The sequence below is a fragment of the Carassius gibelio genome, chromosome B9, assembly GCF_023724105.1.
Source record: "Carassius gibelio isolate Cgi1373 ecotype wild population from Czech Republic chromosome B9, carGib1.2-hapl.c, whole genome shotgun sequence".
Taxonomy (NCBI): domain Eukaryota; kingdom Metazoa; phylum Chordata; class Actinopteri; order Cypriniformes; family Cyprinidae; genus Carassius; species Carassius gibelio.
Genome location: NC_068404.1, coordinates 6670277 through 6693999, shown reverse-complemented (window position 1 = coordinate 6693999; position 23723 = coordinate 6670277). Strand labels below are relative to the sequence as shown.

The window sequence follows — 23723 nt, the reverse complement described above, 5'->3', positions numbered from 1 at the left end:
TTAGGATTTAAGTGCACATGGAAGGTGTAAAAAACAACACTTACTGTCTGAGAGGCTGAGATCTGTTCAGTTCACAAAATAAAACTGTCCCAAGAATTTGCCGAATGTTGCAGTCAAAATAAATAAAAATAATAATAATTATATATATATATATATATATATATATATATATATATATATATATATATATATATATATATATATATAATTTCAAAGACTAATTTTGAACTTATCAAATACTTTTTTCCAAAGATTGTACTTTTAAAGCCTCATTTCCGAAATTCATATTACGAACATAACCAAAATAAATTATGGTCACTACAGAAAAGTCCATGATTTTTAATTCTAACATTTTCCTGATATTTCTATTTTTTCCTTTACTGTCAGAATCTATTTTATATTTAAAATCTTTTAAATTCCTCTTTGATCCAGATTGATCACAACTGTTATATACTAACACAAAATAATTCTTTTTTTTGCACATTTTATTTTCATATTCACTTTCAAACACATCTGATAGTCACTGGCACTGCAAACTATTTACACAATGACAATTTTCTCTCAAGTACAACAAATTATACATGATGCTGAATAATCAAGACAAACGTCAGATATGATACAATCTCAATTTAAAGTGCAATACAGTCCCTGTTTTCCAAATGCTACTGCTCACAAAAAGGGCCGTGAATAAAAACATAAATAAATGATGGAAATCGAGCCTTTTTAGATGTGTTGAAGTCTCATTGATTTGCTTGTAAAAGATGACAGAAAACACTAATATGTTGTATATTACTGTGTTTCACAAATGCATCACATTGAGGTTGGGATAATATGTGCTCACATTTATGATAAAGATTTTTTTTTATCTCTCTTTGCTTCATAATAATGCTCTGAATGCTTTGACAGTGGCACCCACTAGTGTTTATGATGGAGTCATTAATAGCTTTAGTTATGCAGTCTGTCTGGTTCAGTTTAGATATAATATATGCTTTCAAAAGAAATACAATTGAGAATCAAGTGCAAAATAAATATAATAGTAATTGATCTGTATCCGCAAGCATAGTAGAACGCTCACGGTGCACAATAATGAGGACCAATGTGTTATTTCATATACATCAGACATGCACAAGATTGCGTTTAGAAGTTTCACAGCGACAACCTGTGGAATAATAACACTGAAACAACATGCAAAGTTATTACAGACTGAAAATGTTATAACAGTCTCTCTTGAATGAGGTCTTCATGACATTGAGCATGTTTCACTCTTAAATAATAATAATATGTAGTAATAAGACATATAGGCATCCCTTGCTGCATGTGAGTTAAACCCTCAAAATGCTCCACAGTCTATGTTTCCAAAGAAATCTGTAAACTGCACAATCCAAATGCAATCCTATAGACATATACTGTACTGTATATCTACCAGTCACTCTTTCTGTCTTAACTTCATACAGAACTCCACCCTAAATTATTGCATGAAACTGTACGGGCCAAAGTGCACTAGCACAAACAGGATGTCTTCTCCTCCTGTCCACCAGCGAGCTGTAAGAAGTTGCTCTCACTCGGCTGTTTCAGTCTCAGCGGCTTGTGATTCTTCAGCCTGTAGGCCAGCGTGAGGAAAATGGCATCGACGTGCTCTTTTTCCGCAGGGTCTCTTGCAGACGTCTCAAAAAGCGGGAAGTTGTAGCTGTCAGCTAGTCGCTGAGCTAAAAATGTGGACACCTCTCTCGCTCCTCTCAAGTCACATTTGTTCCCAACTAGGATGCGTGGGACCATTGGAGGGACTGAGTGACGGCTGCACTCCTCAATCCACTCGGGCAGACTCTCAAATGAAGCCAGGCTGGTCACGTCGTACACAAAGATGATGGCATGCACGTTTCTGTAGTAGTGCTCCACCATGCTCTTCCTGAAGCGTTCCTGTCCCGCCGTGTCCCAGATCTGCAACTGAGAAGGAGAAAGCAATTTGCATCAGTGTGGATATAAAACATACTAGCAGTTTAGAGTCCAAAGTCCTATAATACAGTACATACACACATCACGTGACATTAAAATGTATAGGTTTGAAATCTAACTAACTTACACGTTAATACAAGTAAACAATAGCTACACTAATCTATTGAAAACATATTACATTATTTACAAATATTTAAAGTGTTGTTTGTCTAGCTCTGTCAACAGTTCACACAATAGGCTACATCCGCTGGGTTAAGAAGAATGCCATACTCCTTATTCATGCTCAAAATGCTTTTTAAACCTTTCTGTTTGGATTCTTACCTTTATGTTTTCTCCATCGAGGTGCAGGGTTCTCTCTCTGAAATCTACCCCGATTGTTGCCTCGGGGTTTTGGAGAAATTTACCACCGCAAAAGCGGTAAGTTAGACACGTCTTTCCCACATTTGAATCCCCGATGACTATTATCTTAAAGACCCTCTCCCGAGGACTGTCGTGATCCGGACACGAGTCGTTGGCCAGACCGTCTCTTGTGTAAATCGTCGAGAAATCATTGTTGCCCGTTGTGTTCTCTATTGCCATAGCTCCGATACTCGGTAAATATCGCGAGAGGATAAGAACGAGATCTTAAAGTGAACCCCCGTGACCTTTGCATTTACTGTTAGCAGAATAACATAGGTGAATAAGTGTAGTTATAGCACAATTGAGAGGTTATGAAATGCCCCAAGATATGTGAAATAAACAGTAAAAGCTCCATCTTTCCTGAACGATGGGTTATTTTTATATTGTATTTAAATGTTGTCTTTGTAAATCAGAAGTGTATTAGCTAACACTTTGCCCCAAACAATGCATCCTTTATATCTGAAACCTCGTTTATCATATATTTTCACATTAATTACCCCCCCCCCTCCCCCCCATCAGTTTTATATAAAAATAAATATTTGTTTTCTTCTGATCAAATACACGTTGTGAGTGACCAGAAATAGACACGTTTTTTTTTTTTTTTTTTATAAGAGGGACTGTTTGCCCCATTATACCCTCTTGAAGATTCCAGCTAATACTGTTCTTTATTTATGATCTTCAAAGACTGGCAGAGTCAAAATACTAACAATGCTTTAAACCAGTATATAATCCTGCGACAAGGTGTCATTCACTGGCCATGCTCATAAAGGTAAGAATTTGTTTCATAATACTCATAATAGTCATAACAGAATGAATTTCAAGTAGGTTTTACCCAGGCTGCATGAGCCACATTGAGCCAGGCTAATACTTTCAACACCTATATCTCTAAATACTTTGCAGCATATTCACATTTGGCTCAGTTCCAAATTGGAACACTTTTATGGCAGGCTATTTTAGCTTAAATTATTAAAAAGAGTTACTTTTCATAATTTAAATTTTACTAGTAACAACTGAATTATATAGCTCTCTAATTGCATTAGAGCTTTGTAAATACATTCTTACTAATAGGAATTCAATTACAGAGCTCTACAATTCAATTCCTACTAGTAAGATTTACAATTAGAGAGCTCTTTAATGCAATTCTTACTACTAACAACTGAATTAGAGAGTGCTTTAATAAATAGCTCTGCAATTAATCATCTTTCATGTTGTTTTTTTTACAAGTAAGAATTGATTTAGAGAGCTCTCTATAACAGGAATTTTTAGTAGTAAGAATTTAATTGTAGAGCTCTTTAATTCTAGTAAAACTGCAATATGTCACCCAAAAATGAAAATTCTGTCACCATTTAATCACCCTAATGTTGTTCCAAACCTGTATTGCTTTCTTATTTTGAACAGTTGGTGGTTGCCATTGACTTCCATAGTATTTTATTTTCCCTAGTATGGAAGTCAATGGCAATCACCAACTGCTTGATTATCAACAATCTTCAAAATATCTTCTTTTATGTTCTATATAAGAAAGCAACTCATACAGGTTTAGAACGACATGATGGTGAGTAAATGATGACAGAATTTTCATTTTTGGGTGAACTATTCCTGCTTGCCGTACACTTTATAACTGCAGCGACTACCAATTTTCATCTGAAAATGAGTTTGAGCTGCTGGAGTTCGAGTCTGCGTCAGTCAAACTATTAATATAATTAGAATTAGAATATAAATTTCATATAAGAGAAGACACAGTTATGACCTTTTTATTATCGAAAGAACAAAACAAAGAAAAATTGGAATAAAAATAGAATAAATGCCCTCAACTTTTTTTTTTTTCACAGACCAAGTGCCATAAAAGTCACCAAGTTTCGTACCATTCTAGTGAAGCTACAATTTTTAAAAATTCTAAATAGAAGCGTTAATATAAAATTATATTAACCTTGTGTAGTCTTCGGTCACTTCTAAATTCTTCTCTGAGAATTTTACATTTTGAATATACTATATATATAATTTAAAATTAAATGTATGTGCTAATTAAAGTAATATAATCTGATTTAAAAATAAACAAAATTGTCAGAATGGAAAGTCATGGTTTATCTGAGCATTCAATTTCACTAGATCTCACTGCTTTTCAAGTGGACCTATTTTATTATCGAAACATAAGTAAATGCATTGTGAATGTAAACATATTGTATGAGAGTTTGATTGAATGATAGAAAAATAAGCAGAATATGATTCATGCAACTGAATAAGTAGTTACAAGAAGATTGGTTTCATGAGGTGTGTAAAAACGTATCGAATATATAAAACTATTGAATACTATTGAATATTCTGTTATGTAGATTGGGATCTAAAAGTCTACGGCCACATTGAAAATCTGGATAATTCTCAAATCATGCTGGATAAAATTAACATGATTAATTAACATTATCATGGAAATAATCTGAATTGGATGTAATGTTTTCAGTTAATTAACATCTTTATTACAATGAAATGAAAATATATTCTAATTAAAATGTATTAAAATGCACTTATCTAGTATGTAAACTATATTTTAACGATTTTAACTAAACTACAAGCATACAGGTTGTAATGAAAAATAAAGAAAGTTTAGAACAGCATTTTCAGCATCAATCAGACTTTAGCTCACATCATTATTCTTTGCCAAATGGTATTAGTTATAACTGCGATTGAGCACATTAATCCTGCTCAAGGCGTCCTTGTTGTCTATGGTCTTGTGGACAGTAATGATGAAGGGGAAGGCAGAGGGCAGCTCGACTCTGCGGCTGAGCTTCTGGTGACCCCAGTGCAAGCAGCGCAGTCTCTCAGCTAGATCACGACGGCCCGCCCGCTCAAGACCGTCCTGCAGAAGCTTGGTTTTGTTCGGTTTGTCCCAGGAACGCTCATACCTATCAATCAACAACACAGCTCATCGGAGCTATCACCAATTAACACAAGCACAGCTCTCATAGAAAAAGAGTGTAAGTTCTGTAAAATAAAGTCTTATTTAAAAAACAATAATAAACAGTTACATTTAATAGTGTGTTGGATCAATACACACCATGATTCCAGCATTCTCTGAGCCTGAACCCTCTTTTCTTTGGATGTGGCATGAAACTGTCTGACATCATTTCTGGTGAATCCCAGTTCAAACGCTAGGACGGTCCACTCGAACCCTAACTGCTTGGCAATCTCCTGCACAGATTTCATATTGATCACAGCATCCTAAAGGACAAAGTACAGTACGCATTGACATATAATAGGGAAAAGATGGCAGTTTTAATAATAATATTGTAGAGATGACTCACCTCTTGTGCCTTGTTTGGCATTTTATCCACTTACACAAGGAATCTTGTTGGTTCCACAGGCAAGAAACAAAAGTTACAGTGTGAAGTCTGTCAGAACAGTACCATCTAATGTCTTTCTACTTGAAATTAATTACATTCACAATCCATATACATAGTTTAAAACACTTACAAATTGTGTGCTGTTGTCGCGTATGCGACTGGAGCGGTCAGTGGTTGTCAGAGAGACTGTCCAACACACACCTGTCTGGTTAAAAATTAAAACATCACATAGTTCACTAAAGCTTTTACATTAAGAATTCAGTGAGTCAGTGTGTGTGTAATTTTTTAAATTATTACAGTTTAACACATAAACGTTTGTACAATTATTAATCATACAAAAACGCTAAATGATTAGGTGTTTATAGACATATTAAACTATATATTATCCTAACAGAGATATTGTAAAATATTGTAAAATTATCTCGATTTTAAAAGGACAGCAATATATTTAATCGTGTCTGCCAACTTGACAAATATATTTACAATAATATTATTGTGACATATGTCAAAGTTACATTAACATGAAATGATCTATAAGCATTTCACAGAATTGTATTTCTTTATTTTTGTACAATATGTGGGTAGGGTTAGGTGTGTGTCTTGTTATCAGCAGAGAGAGTTTATAAGAGACATGCCACTTCCTCAATCCTCAATGCAACTATATAAGGAAAACCCGTAACGGCAAAGATGGCGGTTGTGTGCACACGTCCTGCCCCTCCCGCTGGAAAGCCAATCATCTGCTTTTAACAGTCAAGCCGGGAAACATTTAATCGTCTGTTTCCACTGACGTATGCGCACAGTTCAGGAAACCTTGCGCATGCGTTGTAAAGGTATAACCTGTGGGGGAAAAGATGTTTTAAACCTTATTTTGGGGGAAAATAAATCAAATGTTTTCAGCGATTTTCATATTATCATATTTTACTGCTGTTTCTATACATGTTGTTTTTATGTCCCGGTGATCAGTGAAAGTACAGTTCTGACTCTCTGCCCATTCATTTAGATAGGAGCTGATAGCTGCCCGGAGGCATTGCCAAGATGGCGGCCGAGTGGCACGACTTGCCTGAAAGGACTTTGTTATCACTTATTGTTTCATGTGGGCGTGACCTCCAGTTGTCCCATCAGCTGCAGCTGCCTCTCATTTCCTGCTCCCTATTTACTGCCCTGTCTTTCGTCTTGTGTTTGTCAGATCATTGTTTCAAGTCTCCCATGTTTGTGCCTGGTTTATGATAGTTTATGATAATTTATTTGATAGTTTCCTGTTTCACTCAAGACGGATCGCTTCAATTCATACTCACTGTGGGTTCTTCATCTCCTCAACTCACCTCAGGATCGCCCGTCTCAGTCCCTGCAACAAGCTCTCTTGCTGTCTGGTTCCGGACCTGATCCCTGGCCGTGAGAGATCTGCCCCATATCCATCCTGTTGGCTTTCTGTTTATACTCTGATGTGCTGTGTGAACTTGGCTCATTAAATCATCATTACTCTTGCATTTGCTTCCTCTCATACTTTACCATTACAGAACGATCTGAACATTCATGGAACCAGCAAGCTCAACCTTGATGGCGGATTTCATCCATCATAGCATCTCCCGGATGGATCAGCAGTAGGAGAGCATTACCAACACCGGACACACAGTTCAAGCGCTCGTGACGGAGGTGTCCAAGCTCACCCAGCAGATCCAACAACTTAGCATTCCCACTGCGCCGCCCGCACCGCCTGTTCCCCGTGCTGTACCTGAGACGAGCCATCAACCAGAGCCCCACCTACCCATTCCCGAGAGTTATGCCAGTGAACCGAACTTATGTAGAGCAATCCTTACCTGATGTTCAGTGCATCTCTCATTGCAGCCCCAACGTTCGAGACGGAGGAGTCTAAAATTGTGTTTGTCCTCACGCTACTGACGGGACAGGCAGCCTTGTGGGGAACGGTGGTGTGGGAGAACCGGGACCCATGCTGCGCCTCTTTCCATGCACTCGCCGCAAAAAATGAAGAGGGTCTTTAATCGAGCGATAGCCGGCAAGGAGGCTGCCAGAAGAGTTGTGGATCTTAGATAGAGTGACTGTCCTGTTGTGGACTACTCTATCGAATTTCGTACACTGGCGGCAGAGTGCAAATGGAACGAGGAGGCGCAGTGGGATATGTTCCTGCATGGGCTGGCCAACCGTGTTCAGAGAGAGATTTACATGCTGGATTTACCTCCTAGACTCAACGGATTAATTGACTTGGCTCTACGGGTTGATGCCCGCATTGATCGACTGGAGCAACTCACTCGATCCATACACACTCCCGGAAGTACTGGAGTTCGTAGCAGCAGCACGGAGAACACGGTCGGTCCTGTCGTCAATCACGAGCCCATGCAGGTGGGGAGAGCTCAGCAGTCCCGAGAGAAGAGAGAGAGGCAGAGGTCCTGTGGACTTTGCCTTTACTGTGGTGGCTCTGGACATTTCTTACACTCTTGCCCAGTAAAAGAGCAAGCCCGGTAGTAAAGTTGAGGCTACTATCGGCTGGGATCTCTGCCGGGAAGTCCTTATCATCCACTCTCCTTCCGGTGAGACTGAGATGGGCCAATGACACCTACTCCTGTCAAGCACTCCTGGATTCTGGGGCAGAGGGTAATATAGACACTCATCTGGCACACCAGCTAAAACTTCACGTCATCTTTACGACTGGTCCCATAACCCTCATCACCTCCGGCAATCACACAGAGACAATTTCATTCCTCCTCCTGAACTCCCCTGGTGCAACCGTTGTTTAAGGCCACCCTTGGCTGGCTAAACATAATCCTCGGATGGATTGGGGCTCGAATTCCATAACTATGTGGAGCGAGCATTGTCACGAGTCCTGTCTGGTGTCGGCTTGTTCGCCTGTGTCTGGTTCTGTGTTTCAGGAGAAGGCAGTGGTTCTGATCCCAGAAGTCAGCTCATGGTGGAGGTCGACACATCAGAGGTGGGGGTAGGTGCAGTTCTTTCCCAATGCACTTCCTCAGACAACAAGATGTATCCTTGTGCATTTTTCCCCATCGTCTATCACCTGCCGAACCTAACTATGACATTGGCAACAGAGAATTGTTGGCCGTCAAGTTAGCATTGGAGGAATGGCATCATTGGTTAGAAGGGTCAGGGGTACCTTTTAATGTTTGGACCGACCATAAGAACCTCGAATATATTAGCTCTGCTAAAAAACTCAACTTTAGGCAGACTCGGTGGGCCCTTTTTTCAGACATTTTGACTGTTCTCTCTAGTACCCCCAGGGTTCCAAAAACATCATACCCGATTCCTTATCTCGCATTTTTGATCCATCCAAACGCCCGGTTACTCCTGAGTGCATTTTACCTGAGAAAGTAGTTATCTCCACAATCATATGGGAGGTCAAATCGAAGGTCAAGATGGCCTTAGAAGGGGTAACGCCTCCCCTCGGTTGCCCACCGAATCGATTGTTTGTTCCGGAGGAGTTACGGTCCGAAGTTATTCAGTGGGGTCACTGCTCTTACATTGCTTGTCATCCAGGGATAAGCCGAACCAATGGGTTAGTTAAACAACGATTCTGGTGGCCACTTATGGCTCATGACGTCCATGATTTTGTTTTGGCTTGTTCAGTTTGCGCCAGTGGTAAGTCATCTAAACGACCTCCTGATGGGCTCCTTCAACCGCTGTCTGTCCCTTCGAGACCCTGGGCCCACATCGCACTAGATTTTATTAACGCCCTCCCGCCCTCTAATGGCATGACAGTCGTTTTGACCGTAGTGGACTGGTTCTCGTAGGTGGCACATTTCATTCCCTTGCCCAAATTACCGACAGCCAAGGAGACAGCGGTCACTGTCCTAGATCACGTCTTTCGGCTACATGGCCTCCCGGTAGACATGGTTTCTGACAGGGGATCCCAATTTATATCCAAATTTTGGAAAGAATTTTTGAGATCGTTGTTTCCTGTTTGTTTACCGTGCCTTGCTTACTTGTGTGTTTTGCATTTGGATGTCCGTGTCTTCCCCCCGGAACCCCGTCCACTCTTCGCAACCACCTTCAAGCAACACGTCTTACCTTCGGCTCGCTTCCCCGGAGTTCCTGTGCCACTCTCTTCTGCTGCCAACCCACCTCCACCTTCAGGACTCATCACTTCCATCCACCATCTTGGACAGTATCTTCATCCCAGCATTATTTGTGTTCCAGTTTTGTATTGTCTGCATTATCTCATTAAACATTGTTAACTCGCACTTGCTCCCAGCTCCTCCTTCACCCAGTCGTCACACCCATCAGCTGCAGCTGCCTCTCATTTCCTGCTCCCTATTTATTGCCGTCTTTCGTCTTGTGTTTGTCAGATCGTTGTTTGAAGTCTCCCGTGTTCGTGCCTGGTTTTTCGCTCTTGATAGTTTCCTGTTTCACTCAAGATGGATCGCTTCATTTCATACCCACCATGGGTTCTTCATCTCCTCAACTCACCTCAGGATCGCCCGTCTCAGTCCCTGCAACACGCTCTCCTGTTGTCTGGTTCTGGACCTGATCCCTGGCCGCGGGAGATCTGCCCCATATCCATCCTGTTGGCTTTCTGTTTATTCTCTGACGTTCTATGTGAACTTGGCTCATTAAATCATAATAACTCTTGCATTTGCTTCCTCTCATACTTTACCGTTACAGTTCTATGCATTTGTTACATGTTAAGTTAGAATAGCTGCAAGTCCAGACCTCTTCTGTTCTTTAATGACTGAAGAGTTATTAAAAACGAATTATATCAAGATGTACTTGGGCAGCTGTGCATCAATATTTGAACAAGACTGAGGTCAATATTTTTAAACAGTGCATTAGAATCATGTTCTGGAGTAAAAAGTTGGGAGACCGAGTTAATTTAATGGCCAATTCTTGAGAAATTTTCCACTGTAGTGTGCATATAGAAAAAGGTTTTTTTTTTTTTTAGACCTGGACCAGCATCAGAAACTGTGATTTTCTCATTCTCCTCAAATGAAACAAAAAAATTACTGAACTTCTCGTGCAAGTGTTGCATTTACGCTTATTTTACAGGGGAAAATGTCTTGATGCACATGAACACTTTAATCCAATATTTGAATGTATTCAGATTAATTGCATTCAGATTTAGTAATAAAATTTAGATTACTGAACAAACAGTTGTCACATTTGATCCACATTTACCATTGTGGTGCTCAAACAGTGGCGTGTAGATTGCACAGAAATAAACAGTAGACTAATATCAGACATACACTTATTTTAAAGAAAAAAAAAAGGTCTTGGTGCATTTGATCACTTGATCATTTGATTACAATACAATATGTGTTCATATTAATTGCATTTTAGTAATAAAAGTCTACAATATCTATCTATCTATTTTATCAGATTTTGTAATACAATTTGGATTACTGAACCTGTCGTGTTAATTGAATACTGTCACATGACCCTCATTTGTGTTGCTCGAATGGTGGCATGTAGATGAAGAGAGACGAGCACAACATGAAAAATGTTTTACACAAATGATTCATGCTGCATTTTAACACACATAAAAACTATTTTCTTATGTTTTAATACATTATCATTAAATAAATAAATAATTGACATAAAATTGTGGGATACTGAATTTACCATGCTCATTTACTCCTTTTCAATTACCTTTATACACATTTCGTGATAAAAAAAACTAAAAAAATAAAAAAAACTAAATAAGTTATTATTTCTAGAGATTACCCTAATGGTAAGACAGATATCTTTAGTCGCACACAAGAACTAAACGAAACGCTAATATTCAGTACTAGTGTTATGTCATAACAGAAATAGAATGTTTATGTAGGCTACAAAGTTTTAATTTTATGTGTGGATTATTTGGTTTTATTGGAAAATTTCCGACTCAACAGCTTGTGATATGTGGCATAAAAAGCATATTTACCTGCATCTGCTAGGTGTCCGTTACATTTTCAGCTCTAATCTAATAATTGCGCACATAATAAATCCCATATTTTTAGGCTGATACTAAATATGTATGTCATGTCATACAATATTTTTTTTTTTTTAAGTTTGACTGAATTTGTATTTTACATGACCACAATTGAATAAAAACGCTAGATAGCCTACTTATAAAGCTTTCATTTACAATTCAAATAGCGAGGGAATGACATAGAAAAAGAGCAAAAACATTTACATTATCAAAAATAATATTATTCAGTCTAGCGAGCTTTAAGTGCTCTCAAAAATAAATAAAATAAAATAATAAAAACTCCCCTTATAATCAGACATTGTCTGCACTGTAAAATGAATATCTTACTTTGTTTATGTGTATATTTCTGATATTGTTAAGAAAAACATAATCTCTTTAAGTACATCTGCACTTTGTCGTTTATATCAGTGCGCACAGAACAAAACTCAATGCAATGACTGATCTGAACGCTTCTGATTGGTCATTGAATTTGTAAACTCAACAGAATCATTTGTGATTGTTTATAATGCCTTACACTGAAATAAATTCCGTAAAAAATAAGCTAAATGCGAAATAAAATCTGCTAAATGATTGAATGAATATAACATCATTTTGTCGATAATATCTCAATATAGTGCATACCAGATCTTATGCAAATCAGACAAACAGCCTAAGACAAGTAAAAAAAAATAGTAGTCTCTTGAATACTCTAAATACTCTCTTAAATATCATATTTTAGTACGAAACATTTCTAAACATTAGAATTCAGTTCAAAAGCCTTTTATTCAACACTGGAAAAACATACTATCCATTCCATTCCATCCAAGCTGTTTAAAAAAAAGAAAGAAAAACAAATGTCACCATTTGATGTGCAAATGTCTTGTCCACGGTGCTCTGTATCACGAGCATCATGTAAACATACAATCTTCAATGCATGCCTTTCACTCTAGGCTGCATTTAGTGTTTTACAGTCCATTTCATCTGCTTTTACAAATGCACCAGATCACCCTCATAATTCACTTGCCATATGTTGCATCATAATTGACAACATTATTAAAAAAGGAATGCAACTTGTGCAAAAGAAACCAATCGGGTACTACTCTGGCAATACTGGTTATCTAATGTAACAATGCAAGTTAACAGTAAAAGTGCTATTTGAGAGACAATGACTTATGCTTATTAAATTATAACATCTACCAAAACCAATACTCTCCTTATCCTTCGTATCTAATTATTAATATCATTCGACAATTGGTTTCAATGGTTAAAAAATTGTGCTGCAATTAGGCAAATTATTTGCACGTAAACACTTGTATGAATAATGCTCTGGGTTTCAGCCATCAGGCATATTGCAGTGGTGCTGTATTGCATTTGTTAACAGTGCTTTTCAACTTCGATTCACTTGATGTAATCTGATTTCCACGTAAGGTCTAGATGTGCCCAGTTGAGCCCAGCCAGCTGGGCCTGAGACATTTAAGGTCAGAGCAGTTTAATAGCAGCCGTCCCTCCAGCTGCCGTCACGCAGGGCGCTCAGAGCAGAGACACTCTTCGGTGGGGTCAGTAAACTGAAACGACAGTGACTAGTGTTAATTCATCTATTATACAGTATAGTGTAAACAAAATATCAAAATCTTTTACCATCATGAACTAAAAATGAACAATTGTAACCAATTAATGTACATTTCTGCATAAATTAATACAATTCAAGTTGCATAAATGAACATGAGTTGTATTCTAATGAACTATGAACAAACATGAATTAATAATGAAATAGGCTAACTGTGTATGAAATTAAATATATTTAAATCATTTTAAAACATTAAGCTACACTACTGCTCAAAAGTTTTGGTTCAGAGAGTGTGATGCTCATCAAGGTTGCATTTATTTGATAACAATACAGTAACAACAGAAATATTTTTATAATCTAAAATAACTGTTTTTTTTATTTTTATTTTTTACTTTAAAGTGTAATTTATTCCTGTGATCAAATCTGAATTTTCAGTGTCACATGATCCTTCAGAAATCATTATATTTTTCTGAATATGCTCAAGAAACATTTATTATTATTATTATCAAAACAGTTTTCATACTTAGGATTTTGTGGAAACTATTATATATATATAGGTTATATATATATAGGTTTATTTAAAGAAATAAAAAGCTCATGAAGCTCATCTTTTGTAACATTATAAATGACTTTATTCCTTCACTTTTGATCAGTTGAATGCATCATTAATAAAAGTAATAATCTCCTACAAAAAAAAAAAAAACAACAACAACAAAAAAACACATAAAAAACCTGCATGTTAGTAAATTTAATATAATATAAGAATCAATCATTCCTGATAGTATTTTTAGGGCTGTCAAGTATTAAAAATTATAACTGAATTAACTACAATATGCTGATTCATTAATGAAAAAGAAATAGCAAAATCAGTATTTTGCAGAGAAAAGCTCTAAATCAAGTTGTTTTTGCAGATAAATCAATTATTGAATTACAAAAAGTGACTATGGTTTGTTTTGTGTCCATATCATTGAACAGAAGCCTAACACTATTTTGCAGCCAACAGCAATACATTTTCTGAGCTTGTCTGAAATTTACTGCTAACTACATGAGCATTTGCTTCAATGAATATGAAATTCTGTAATTACCAGTAAATGTTTAACAATAAAACACTTGTCCTCTCTGGAACAGCTAATGTTATAAAAAGCAAAACCAGTCTCCTGGATGAGAAGCCCATGAGTGAATGTACAGTAATACATTCAAAAAAAAAGGAGAGGAAGAATGATTACCTGCGCATGGGCTGGCCAATTTTACTGCGCGAGACCCCACTTGTCCCAACAAAGGAAGCAGGGCGAGGTAGAGCGCTGCGAGTGGAGGAGGGGGCGCTGGGTTTGCTGGGGAGAGGGATGCTGCTGCTGCTGCTGCTGCTGCTGGGGATAGAGCCGAGACTAACAGAGGAAGGCATTGTGGTGGCACTCTGGATGGTAGGGCTCACGTACGCCGTGGCTTTCAGAGGGGGCCGTGTTGAGAAGTTGCCCACGCTCTGAACCCGCTGCTGTAACTGGCCCGGACAGGGAACTGAGATTGAACAGAGAGCAATGAAAATTGACCCGAGGTTCATAAAGAATGCGACATAATCAGGAACTAAGATAATTATTATCATTTACTGTGATGTTTGGACTTACTTGCAGACTGTATCTTGGCCAGACCGCTGTGGGAATCAAAACTCTGACTGTTTCGGAGTAATGACAAAGATGAGGATGATGTGGCAACGTGAGCGGCCGGAGCAGGAACACCGGGCACACTGATGACACTGGGGATGCTGGGAGCTCGAAGGAGGTTTGGCATGCTCCTCCGTAGCTTGTCTGAAAAACAGGTCAGTTTGGTGTTTTGGTTGTTTTCTTGTTTTAATTGGGTAATCCTAAAAAAAATAAGTTTTGTGCTCAACATATTTATCTCCAAGACTATTTAACTTCAGTTTGGTTTCCAGACACTAGATGGCACCACTCAGTAATTGATTCTACCCAACAGCTTTCATATCAAAACAGAGAGACTGGGGTCACCAGTAGCAGTGAGTTATTGCTGTGTCAGTGTTATCAGTATATGTCCATCCTGACCTGTGTGGGCTCTGTAGCTCTGGGTCTCTGGGGCTGTGCTGGAGCTGAGGTTGGGCATGTGCAGCTGCTGGTAGGACGGGCTGCTGAGGTACTGAGGCGTGGAGGGGCTGCGCCGGCACTCTCTCATGCTGGAGAGGCTCTGGGAGTGGGACGTGCTGCGCTGCATGGAGGACGTCCGGAAGAGCCGTGGCTGCGGAGCGGACAGCTGATCGTACTCCTCCTCTTCCTCCAGCTCGGCCTCACTCCGCATGCTCCTGCGCGCGCTTGTGTGCACCGAAAAACTGGCACTACGGCGCGTAGCTGTGGCAGTGGTGCTCGCGTACTCCTGCCGTAGACCTAAACACAAACACATGAAGCATCCTGAGAACAAAATACTTCTTCTGACCCAGTCCAAGCTTTTGAAGAATGTTGTTAACATAACAGTTTTGCTTCCCTTTGACTTCCATTGTACACTGACTTCCACCTGTGGTGTGAGGAGCCTATTGGAAGTTTTTCTTCTTTTTCTTCTTCTAATCCAAAACAAATTGCAATTTTTAGGACCTAAATGTGCTCGAAAACTCATGAAACTTAACATCTGATATGGGTTTCAGAAGTGGATGTGGCAAAATGGCTCAACTGCCATGTTTGAAACACAACAGGAAGTCTGTTATTTTAAATTTATATGCAAATTTTGTGCTGTTTTTGCCATTTTCAGGTGTTGTATTTAAACAAACTCCCCCTGGAGATTTAAACAGATCAACACCATATTTGCTCAGTGTAATTGAAAGCCCTTTGTGATGTTAAATTGCGAAGATCTTAAATTTTCGTTGAAGGTCGTGTCCATGGCAGCCTGTTTCATCATGAAACTCATGCATACAACATCCTATCTGCCCCAAAGTTCACGTTTGATAAGAGTCTTGACCTAAACACATCTAAAGGCCAGTATTCTATTATGATTATAGCGCCACCTGCTGGCAACAGGAAATGACTTGTTTTACACTAACTTAAATAAGCAATGTCCGATCTGCCTCAAACTTCACACATCTGATAACTCCTGATCTGACAATATCTAAACACCAATATTAATTTATAATCATAGCGCCACTCGTTGGCAACAGGATATGTCATGTTTTACACTAACTCAAACATACCATGTTCAATCTGCACCAAACTATATGTTTGATAAAAATCCTGGCCTGAAGACATCTACATGTCAATATTGAGTTATAGTCATAGTGCCACCAGCTGGCAGCAGGAGGTTTGACACATATAAGTGACATATTCCTCCTATATTTACTGCTTTAAATGCATATTGCTGACCGGTCGCTGTTTTCCTAAAGCCACCGGGTGGCAGTGAGCCTGATGCGAGGACCCTTTCAATGCTACTTGCAGCTTTAATTATAATGGCAGTTTATAGGAACTGAACGTGTTTGGTGACCAACATTCTTCAAAATACCTTCGTTCCACAGAAACAAATCATACAGGTTTGTAATGACATTAGGGTGACCATCTGATGTATTTATGTAGACTTACTCTCCTCCTGCAGTCGGGCCATGACCTCCACATCAGTCATGTCCTGAAGCTTATAGCTCATAGAGATGGAGTCGTCCTCCAGTTCAGAGACACTTAGGTCACTGTCTATTGACGACTGAGGACTGAGGGGCCTTTGATGATGACTGTTCCCTGAAAGAGACATTTAAAGTACATTTTTATATTGATTGAAAATCATGGAGTCAAACACAAACATTTAAATAGCATGTTTGCTTGACTCACAGTGTTGATGTGCAGAATACATACTGATTTACTAACCGCAGAAATTACTGAAGGTGTCTTTATTTTATAGTAAGTTAAACATTGACTAACAATCTTAAATGAAAATTGTACTCTCATTTTATTTATGCTGAAATTAAATTGTAAAAAGGCAAAAAAAAAAGATCATACTGAGCTAGGTTAAATATCATTTTGGCTAACATCTACTGAAAATCTAATGATATGATCTTTTACTTTGTGTGAATGTTGTTGTGTTTGGGGAAAGAAATATTTTTGATTAATAGTAAATCAAAATTTAGAGTTTGAACCAATTCAAAAAATAGTTTTCAACGCCGATAATAATAAGAAAGCAGTAAATGAAAGTAAAGAAAGCCGTTGTTTGAGCAGTTAATCAGTATATTATTTAGAAAGGATCATGTGACACTGAAGACAGGGGTAATGATGCAGAAAACTGAGCTTTACCTCACAGGAACAAATTACATTTCAAATATATTGAAATAGAAAACAGTTATATTAATATTTAATAACATTATAAAATATTGTTTTTGATCAAATAAATGCAACCTTGGTTGGCATAAGTGACTTAATTCTAATGGAAAATGATGGGAGATCTTGGTCAAGCTTACCTTGTGTAGCCGTGTGATAGAGGAATGTGGGAGATCTTTCGTTTAGGCTGGAGCAGTTTCTCCCTGTGAGAGTCTTCTGATGGTTTGGTGAAGGTGGATCTGCTTCAGGAGAGAGATGATAGATAAATCTAAATATGGTATGGAGTAAAAATCACCTTTATAAACAATGACTTAACTTTTTTACTAAAGAAATTCTTTGTTGGGTTGTCATTTGCTGTCCACTGTCAAAGCTGTGCCCTAAAGCAAAACCGGTTGAGAACAACTGATCTAATGCATATAAATCTATAGTCCAACCAGGACCATATGCAGACCTTCTGTGACAAAGTATCACAAGCAAATCTCTGTCTTGTGTAACATATGCTGCAGCGGTCACTTCCAGACACCATGAACTCATCAGTGATGTATCATATTCCTCATGGCTTGAAAAATGCTGATCTGACTGATGGAAACGATATCTGATGCCTGGGAAAAAAATCAATATGTTCTTTCTCAGCAATTCTGAAACTTTGTCCATGTTTAGCATGGGAATCCAACTCTTTAACAGTGTAAAAAACTTAGTATGCATGAAATAGCATTTCACCCCCCCTTTAAAATAAATTGTTACTGAAATGATATTAAAGTATATTTTATTATATCATAAATGCCAGTACATTCAGCAGTACACTGTATATTTTTTGAAAGACATATTACATATAAAGATATACTTTAGTCCTCCTCTGAAGCACTCTGAAGTTGAGCTAATTGCATTTAATTTTAAAACAATATAATTTTTTTGTAATAAAGTGGCTGAAAGCATTACATCTAGTTCAATTTTAAAGTATATAATTTATGTAATAAGCATTCTTATTTAAAGTAAGCTATGTAAGTCTACTTCTTTTCAACAAGGGATTGTATAATACACAGACAACTAAGTAGTTTATCAGGCATAGAGTACAGAACCTCTATTAGCCCAATAGAGAGAGTTAGAGAAAGCATGTAATGAATAATAATGAGAAATAGTTTCTGGTCTTGAGTTAGGATGAGTGAGGCGCAAGTGTTACCTGTTTGCTCAGTTAGTGCAGGTTTAATATAGGGTTTAGAACAGCTGCTTAAAGCAGAGAGTTCATCTACAGGACTGTACAGAGCGCTTGAAGAGAGGACACCTCTCCATCTTTTGGCTAATGGGAAAAGAGAAGTGCAATTAATAAATAAACATGACAAACAGCAACATTAACATATTAATAGCATGGTTAGTGTACTTTTGTGAATAAGGATAATAAATATGTAACTAATAAAGTTTCTTTAGTTATTATTTATATATATATATATATATATATATATATATATATATATATATATATATATATATATATATATATATATATATATATATATATATATATATATATATATATATATAAATCAGTTCCCACAATTAAGAAATGTAAGCTATTTCTGACAGTTTTGGAAAACACTAACTAGGACATTCTTCTCAATTTCTCCTTTGAAAGGTTTGAAAGGTTCATTCTGGGTCAAACTATCCCTTTAAAAGAGTGAAACTGGGTTGTCAAGCGTACTTATGCCTACCTTAACAATTAGCCTTTTTCACGATTGCATAAAAACAAGCATTCACGGCTACCCAGAAAAACAAAGGTTTTCAGAGGCTGCCGGAACAAAGATGTATTCATGACCCCGTTTACAGAGAGCCAAGCTCTCGCTGAATCTGGCCTTTCAAAAGCCTTTCAGAGCGCCCGCAACTCCACAACACACGTCTCTGTATACGTGCGCCTCATGCATCATTTATGTATGGACTGATCCAAAGGAATAACTGATACAGTACAGAAACATTCCACCATGTCCCCAGAACCGTCTCCAATACATCAGTGTGGGTTAGAGCGGATTCTGTTGTTTCTATGGATACCATCTCCTCCAGCAGAAGTACAGAAAATGTAGGTTATCCGACACTGACATAGCTACCAAGAAGCTGCAGTGCTAATTTTGTATCTTCTCAAGGTCTTATTATTTATCATCATACCAAGTTTTATTTTATATTAGGCTGAGTAAAAGTCTGTCACTCCCCAGTCTGCCACTGTTCATTTTCAGATTCATCTTACAGCTTTATCAAATTTAATTGTATATGTATCTGCATTATATCTAGACTCCATTAAAGAAATAGTTCACACACACACACAAAACAACAACAACAACAACAACAAAAAAAACTTAACTTTCATGCCACTTTGATTTGAAGTAATTAGCATTATGTCACTTGCTCATCAGTGGATGCACTATAGTGAATGGGTGCCGTCAGAATGAGAGCCCAAACAGCTGATTAAAAACATCACAATAATCCACACCACTCCAGTCCAACAATTAATGTCTTGTAAAGTGTAAAGCTGCATGTTTGTAATAAACAAATCCATCATCAAGATGTTTTTAACTCTAAACCATCGCTTCTGGTCAAAATACGGGTCCATAATCCATAATAAAACTTCCAAAAAAAGTCCCCCCCTGTTGCTGTCTTACATAAAAAACATAACAACATATCTGTTTGGAACTGTTTTCACTTGTTTCCCTCCCGATTCAGACAAGATTGCCTTTTCACTATATAGTTTTTCACAATATTATGGATAAAGCAAAGTTTTGATGTTAAAAAAACCCCAAACAAACACTTTGATGGATTTGTTTCTTTTAAAAACTTCACAAGATGTTTACTGATGGACTGGAGTGCTGTGGATTATTGTGATGTTTTTATCAGCTGTTTGGACTCTCAGTCTGACGGCACCCATCCACTGCACAGCATCCACTGGTGAGCAACTGATGTAAATTTCTCCAAATCTTATCTGATGAAGAAACAAGCTGCATCCCTTGGGTGAAATATTTCTTTAAAAAAGCTATAATGGTCTAACTCAAATTTGACATTGACATTTTAGACATTCACATTTCATACTCTATATCCATGGGAATGATGGTTGGTACCTTGGTCCAGTTTGTAGCACAATGAGCGTTTGGCTAACTCCACTTCTGGTCTGGGGTTGTCCAGCACATGTCTGCACCACTGAAGAGGACTGAGGAGAAGATGAGGAAACAGCTTGGCTTTTGGAGACACGTACAACCTGGTGACATAAAAACATGGTTAGAAACTTCCCAATCTTTACTTTACATTTGTTTGAAACATAACTGATCTCTATCTAAAATAAGTATAAAAACATGAGCTAATTTATTAAAAGTATCCTACTAACTATTTAGCAAGATTAAAAATAAATACTATAGGATGTGAATGATGTTTATTTGACCTCTGTGAGTGTCCTGATGTTACCTTATGTTATGGTTTTCAGGAACATGTAACATAATGTTTTAAATACATATTTCAGTCTAATCTATATCTTGTGTCGTGCAGTATGGACACATAAAGTGGGCTTTACCTCTGAGGCATTTTTGTGCATCTTTCAAACATAACTTTTTTGTCATTATAGATTATATTATCAGCATAGCAACCTATCTTAATAATGGCCTAGTATTTGGTTCGTCTCTCTTTTTTTAAAAACCCAAGAATTTTTTGAGGTGCCATGAAATTGTGTTGGCAGCATTCAAGTTGCATGAAATCCACAAGTTCTTCAGCATCGGCAATTCCAACAATATGGATGTGACATTTATCAGACACTTTCATTCAAAACAACTTACAGTGCATTCAGGCTATAACTTTTTATTTTATGAGTATGTGCGTTCCCTGGGAATTGAACCCACAACCTTTTGCGCTGCTAATGCATTGCTCTATTACTGAGCCACAGGAACACATTTGAACTCAGCTGAAAAAACATCTTAAAGTCTTTTACTTGGTAATGTATATTCTCAGAGCACATGAACTGGGGAATCAACAGGCAAAATATTTTTTTCTACAATATACTTAACCCCCCCCAAAACAGGCAAATAGGCATGCATTATGGATGAGACAGACTCCTCAGTAGACCATTTTGATTAAAGTCTTTGAAGTCTAATGTATAAATATACTAATAATACAGAAGTGATCTTAGCTGACCATAAAAATGTGTGGTGGAAGAACAGAATGGAAGCAAGAACTTCTGATCTGTATAAAAGTGTCCACTTGGACACAGATTTGTTACTTCCCTAGGAATTAAAAAATATTAATTATTTCTACAATTTATTTCTTCAATTTATCTTACACTTTTAGCTTTTTTTTCAATGTGGTCTCAGACTTTCGAGTCCCACTGTAGGAGTTTTGCAATCAAGACTAATGTTGCGTCCCATAACGAAGCTAGGCCAGATTAGCTGTTTTTATTTGTCTGTGTAGTGATCACGTTCAAGTTAAAACACTTGTGACCATCTGGTGTGAAATGATCACAGACGAACAGTCAAATAATTATGCATCTGTGCACTTCACATTTAGAAGACAAAAGATCTTAAGAATAATAATTCAATATTACACATTCAAGAGACCCTGCATCAGTGCTGTTTAGACACTCACCAACAGTGACTAACAATGGATCTGGACACATGGTCTACTACTTATTGTGACATTTCACGGGAACTGTAGCTATTTAAGCGATGACAAAGAACATGCAAACGCTGGAAACCGATTGTTTACGGAGCAAATAATGCAGCATCAGTACCAGATGTAATCAGACTCTCCATCGATGGGAAGAACAACACGAAGGTCTAGTATTTCCACCTCATCCAGTACAGTGGCATCTTCCTCATCAGCACCAGTCACTGACTGCGGATGAAAATACGGATAGTGCTCCTCCGAGGGTCCAAAAGATGGAGAACAGGAGGATGAAAGGCAGTAGCTCCCGGTGTCTGGGCCGAGACGGCCGCCGGAGGTGCAGTTGTTCGCGGCGTTTGCCCTCGTCCTGAGCTGCTCGTTCTGCCTCTCCAGTTTTCTCACGAGCTCCTGAAGCTTTTTCACCTCCAGCTCTGCGTTCATTATCTTACTGTTGCCATTGACGTCCGCCATCGTCTGCGGGTTGAACAATAGCCCGTCCATTGAAGAGAAAAGCATATAAACAGTAGTAAGATGGTGGCGGTGCTGTTTACCCTGTGTGCCCAGACTCGCAGTGCTTTCAGACGGCTTGCACGCTTCATTCAGATGCTGATGTGTCTCTGTCTCCTCCCCCTCGGTTCAAAACAACACACGACCACCACAGAACCACCAGGAACAAAAAAACAAAAACTTACCCATGCAGCTCCTCGACAGCCTTCTTTCCAATCAGATGACTAGCGAGAAAATGGTGCCTTACATCTGGAGTGTTCTATTCTATTCTATTCTATTCAATTCTATTCTATTCTATTCCCAATACAATACGCGTTTAAATTAAGGTCAATATGATTTATAATTTTTTTAAATTAATAATTTTAATTAGCAAGGATGCATTACATTGATCCAAAGTGACGGTAGGACATTTACAGTGTTACGAAATATTTACATTTCATATAGGCCTACGTGCTCTTCTTTTGAACTTTCTATTCTTCAAAGAACCCTTAAAAATAGGAAGTAGCACAACTGTATTCACCATCCTCGATTTCTGAAGGATCATGTGTCACTGAACACTGTAATGATGCTGGCATTCAGCTTTGCGTCAGAGGAATACATTGCTCATGAAAATATATTAATTGCAACAATTTTCCCCTTTTTATTGTATTTTGATCAAATAAATATAGTTTGGTGAGCTTCAGATATCCTTAAAAAAATTTAACTCTTACTGACTCCAAATATTTGAATGTAGTGTCTTAATAATTTGGATGAGCTATTAAACTCACAATTTTATTTTTGTAGCTACTGTAAATGTATTAGTTATTTTATCATAATATCACAATTTAAATGGAGTACTTTATTACATTAGTCTTTCTATGTGAGAATTCCATGTTAAATTCAGTGTTACTTTTTTCTTTCTCATTATTTGTAAAAATTACAAGCAATTTCCGAGAGAAAATAATTTCAAGGTAAATCCTAAACCGTTTGTGTGTCTGTGTTCTTTGGATTGAACTTTTCTGCTGAAAAATCGATAATTTATAAAGAAATATTTCAGGTGTTTCTTCAATTTTCCATTATCTAATTGTAATATTTCTAATTGTTTTAATGTATAATTTGAGAATATTTTCCTTTGTCCTCTGTGTCAACTTAGATTCTGA

General features: G+C 37.6%; 3 protein-coding genes across 7 annotated transcripts; all 3 read right to left on the bottom strand.

Moving 5' to 3' along the window:
• Positions 1-595: 595 nt before the first annotated feature.
• Positions 596-2568, bottom strand: zgc:101559 (Ras-related protein Rab-33B-like). Its single transcript, XM_052564523.1, has 2 exons — positions 2275-2568; positions 596-1944 (listed from the first exon to the last, which is right to left on the bottom strand). Exons 1-2 carry the CDS (start codon positions 2530-2532, stop codon positions 1501-1503), a joined length of 702 nt encoding a protein of 233 aa, XP_052420483.1. The 5' UTR covers positions 2533-2568; the 3' UTR covers positions 596-1500.
• Positions 2569-4499: 1931 nt separating this feature from the next.
• On the bottom strand, positions 4500-5875 carry wu:fc50b12 (uncharacterized protein LOC103911624 homolog). 2 transcript variants are annotated; one of them, XM_052564524.1, is made up of 3 exons: positions 5649-5875; positions 5402-5565; positions 4500-5249 (listed from the first exon to the last, which is right to left on the bottom strand). In XM_052564524.1, the coding sequence occupies exons 1-3, from the start codon at positions 5667-5669 to the stop codon at positions 5015-5017; spliced, it is 420 nt and encodes a 139-aa protein (XP_052420484.1). In that variant the 5' UTR covers positions 5670-5875; the 3' UTR covers positions 4500-5014. The 2 variants fall into 2 exon arrangements, with proteins under 2 accessions (XP_052420484.1, XP_052420485.1); XM_052564525.1 differs by having other exon boundaries at positions 5402-5535; positions 5649-5695.
• A 6487-nt stretch (positions 5876-12362) lies between these two features.
• Positions 12363-22797, bottom strand: slain1a (SLAIN motif family, member 1a). 4 transcript variants are annotated; one of them, XM_052564904.1, is made up of 9 exons: positions 22205-22797; positions 20553-20689; positions 18635-18751; positions 17595-17696; positions 16732-16881; positions 15220-15555; positions 14788-14967; positions 14392-14680; positions 12363-13163 (listed from the first exon to the last, which is right to left on the bottom strand). In XM_052564904.1, exons 1-9 carry the CDS (start codon positions 22591-22593, stop codon positions 13088-13090), a joined length of 1776 nt encoding a protein of 591 aa, XP_052420864.1. In that variant the 5' UTR covers positions 22594-22797; the 3' UTR covers positions 12363-13087. The 4 variants fall into 4 exon arrangements, with proteins under 4 accessions (XP_052420864.1, XP_052420865.1, XP_052420866.1 ...); XM_052564905.1 differs by having other exon boundaries at positions 17595-17693; XM_052564906.1 differs by lacking the exon at positions 18635-18751.
• Between the last annotated feature and the right edge of the window lie 926 nt (positions 22798-23723).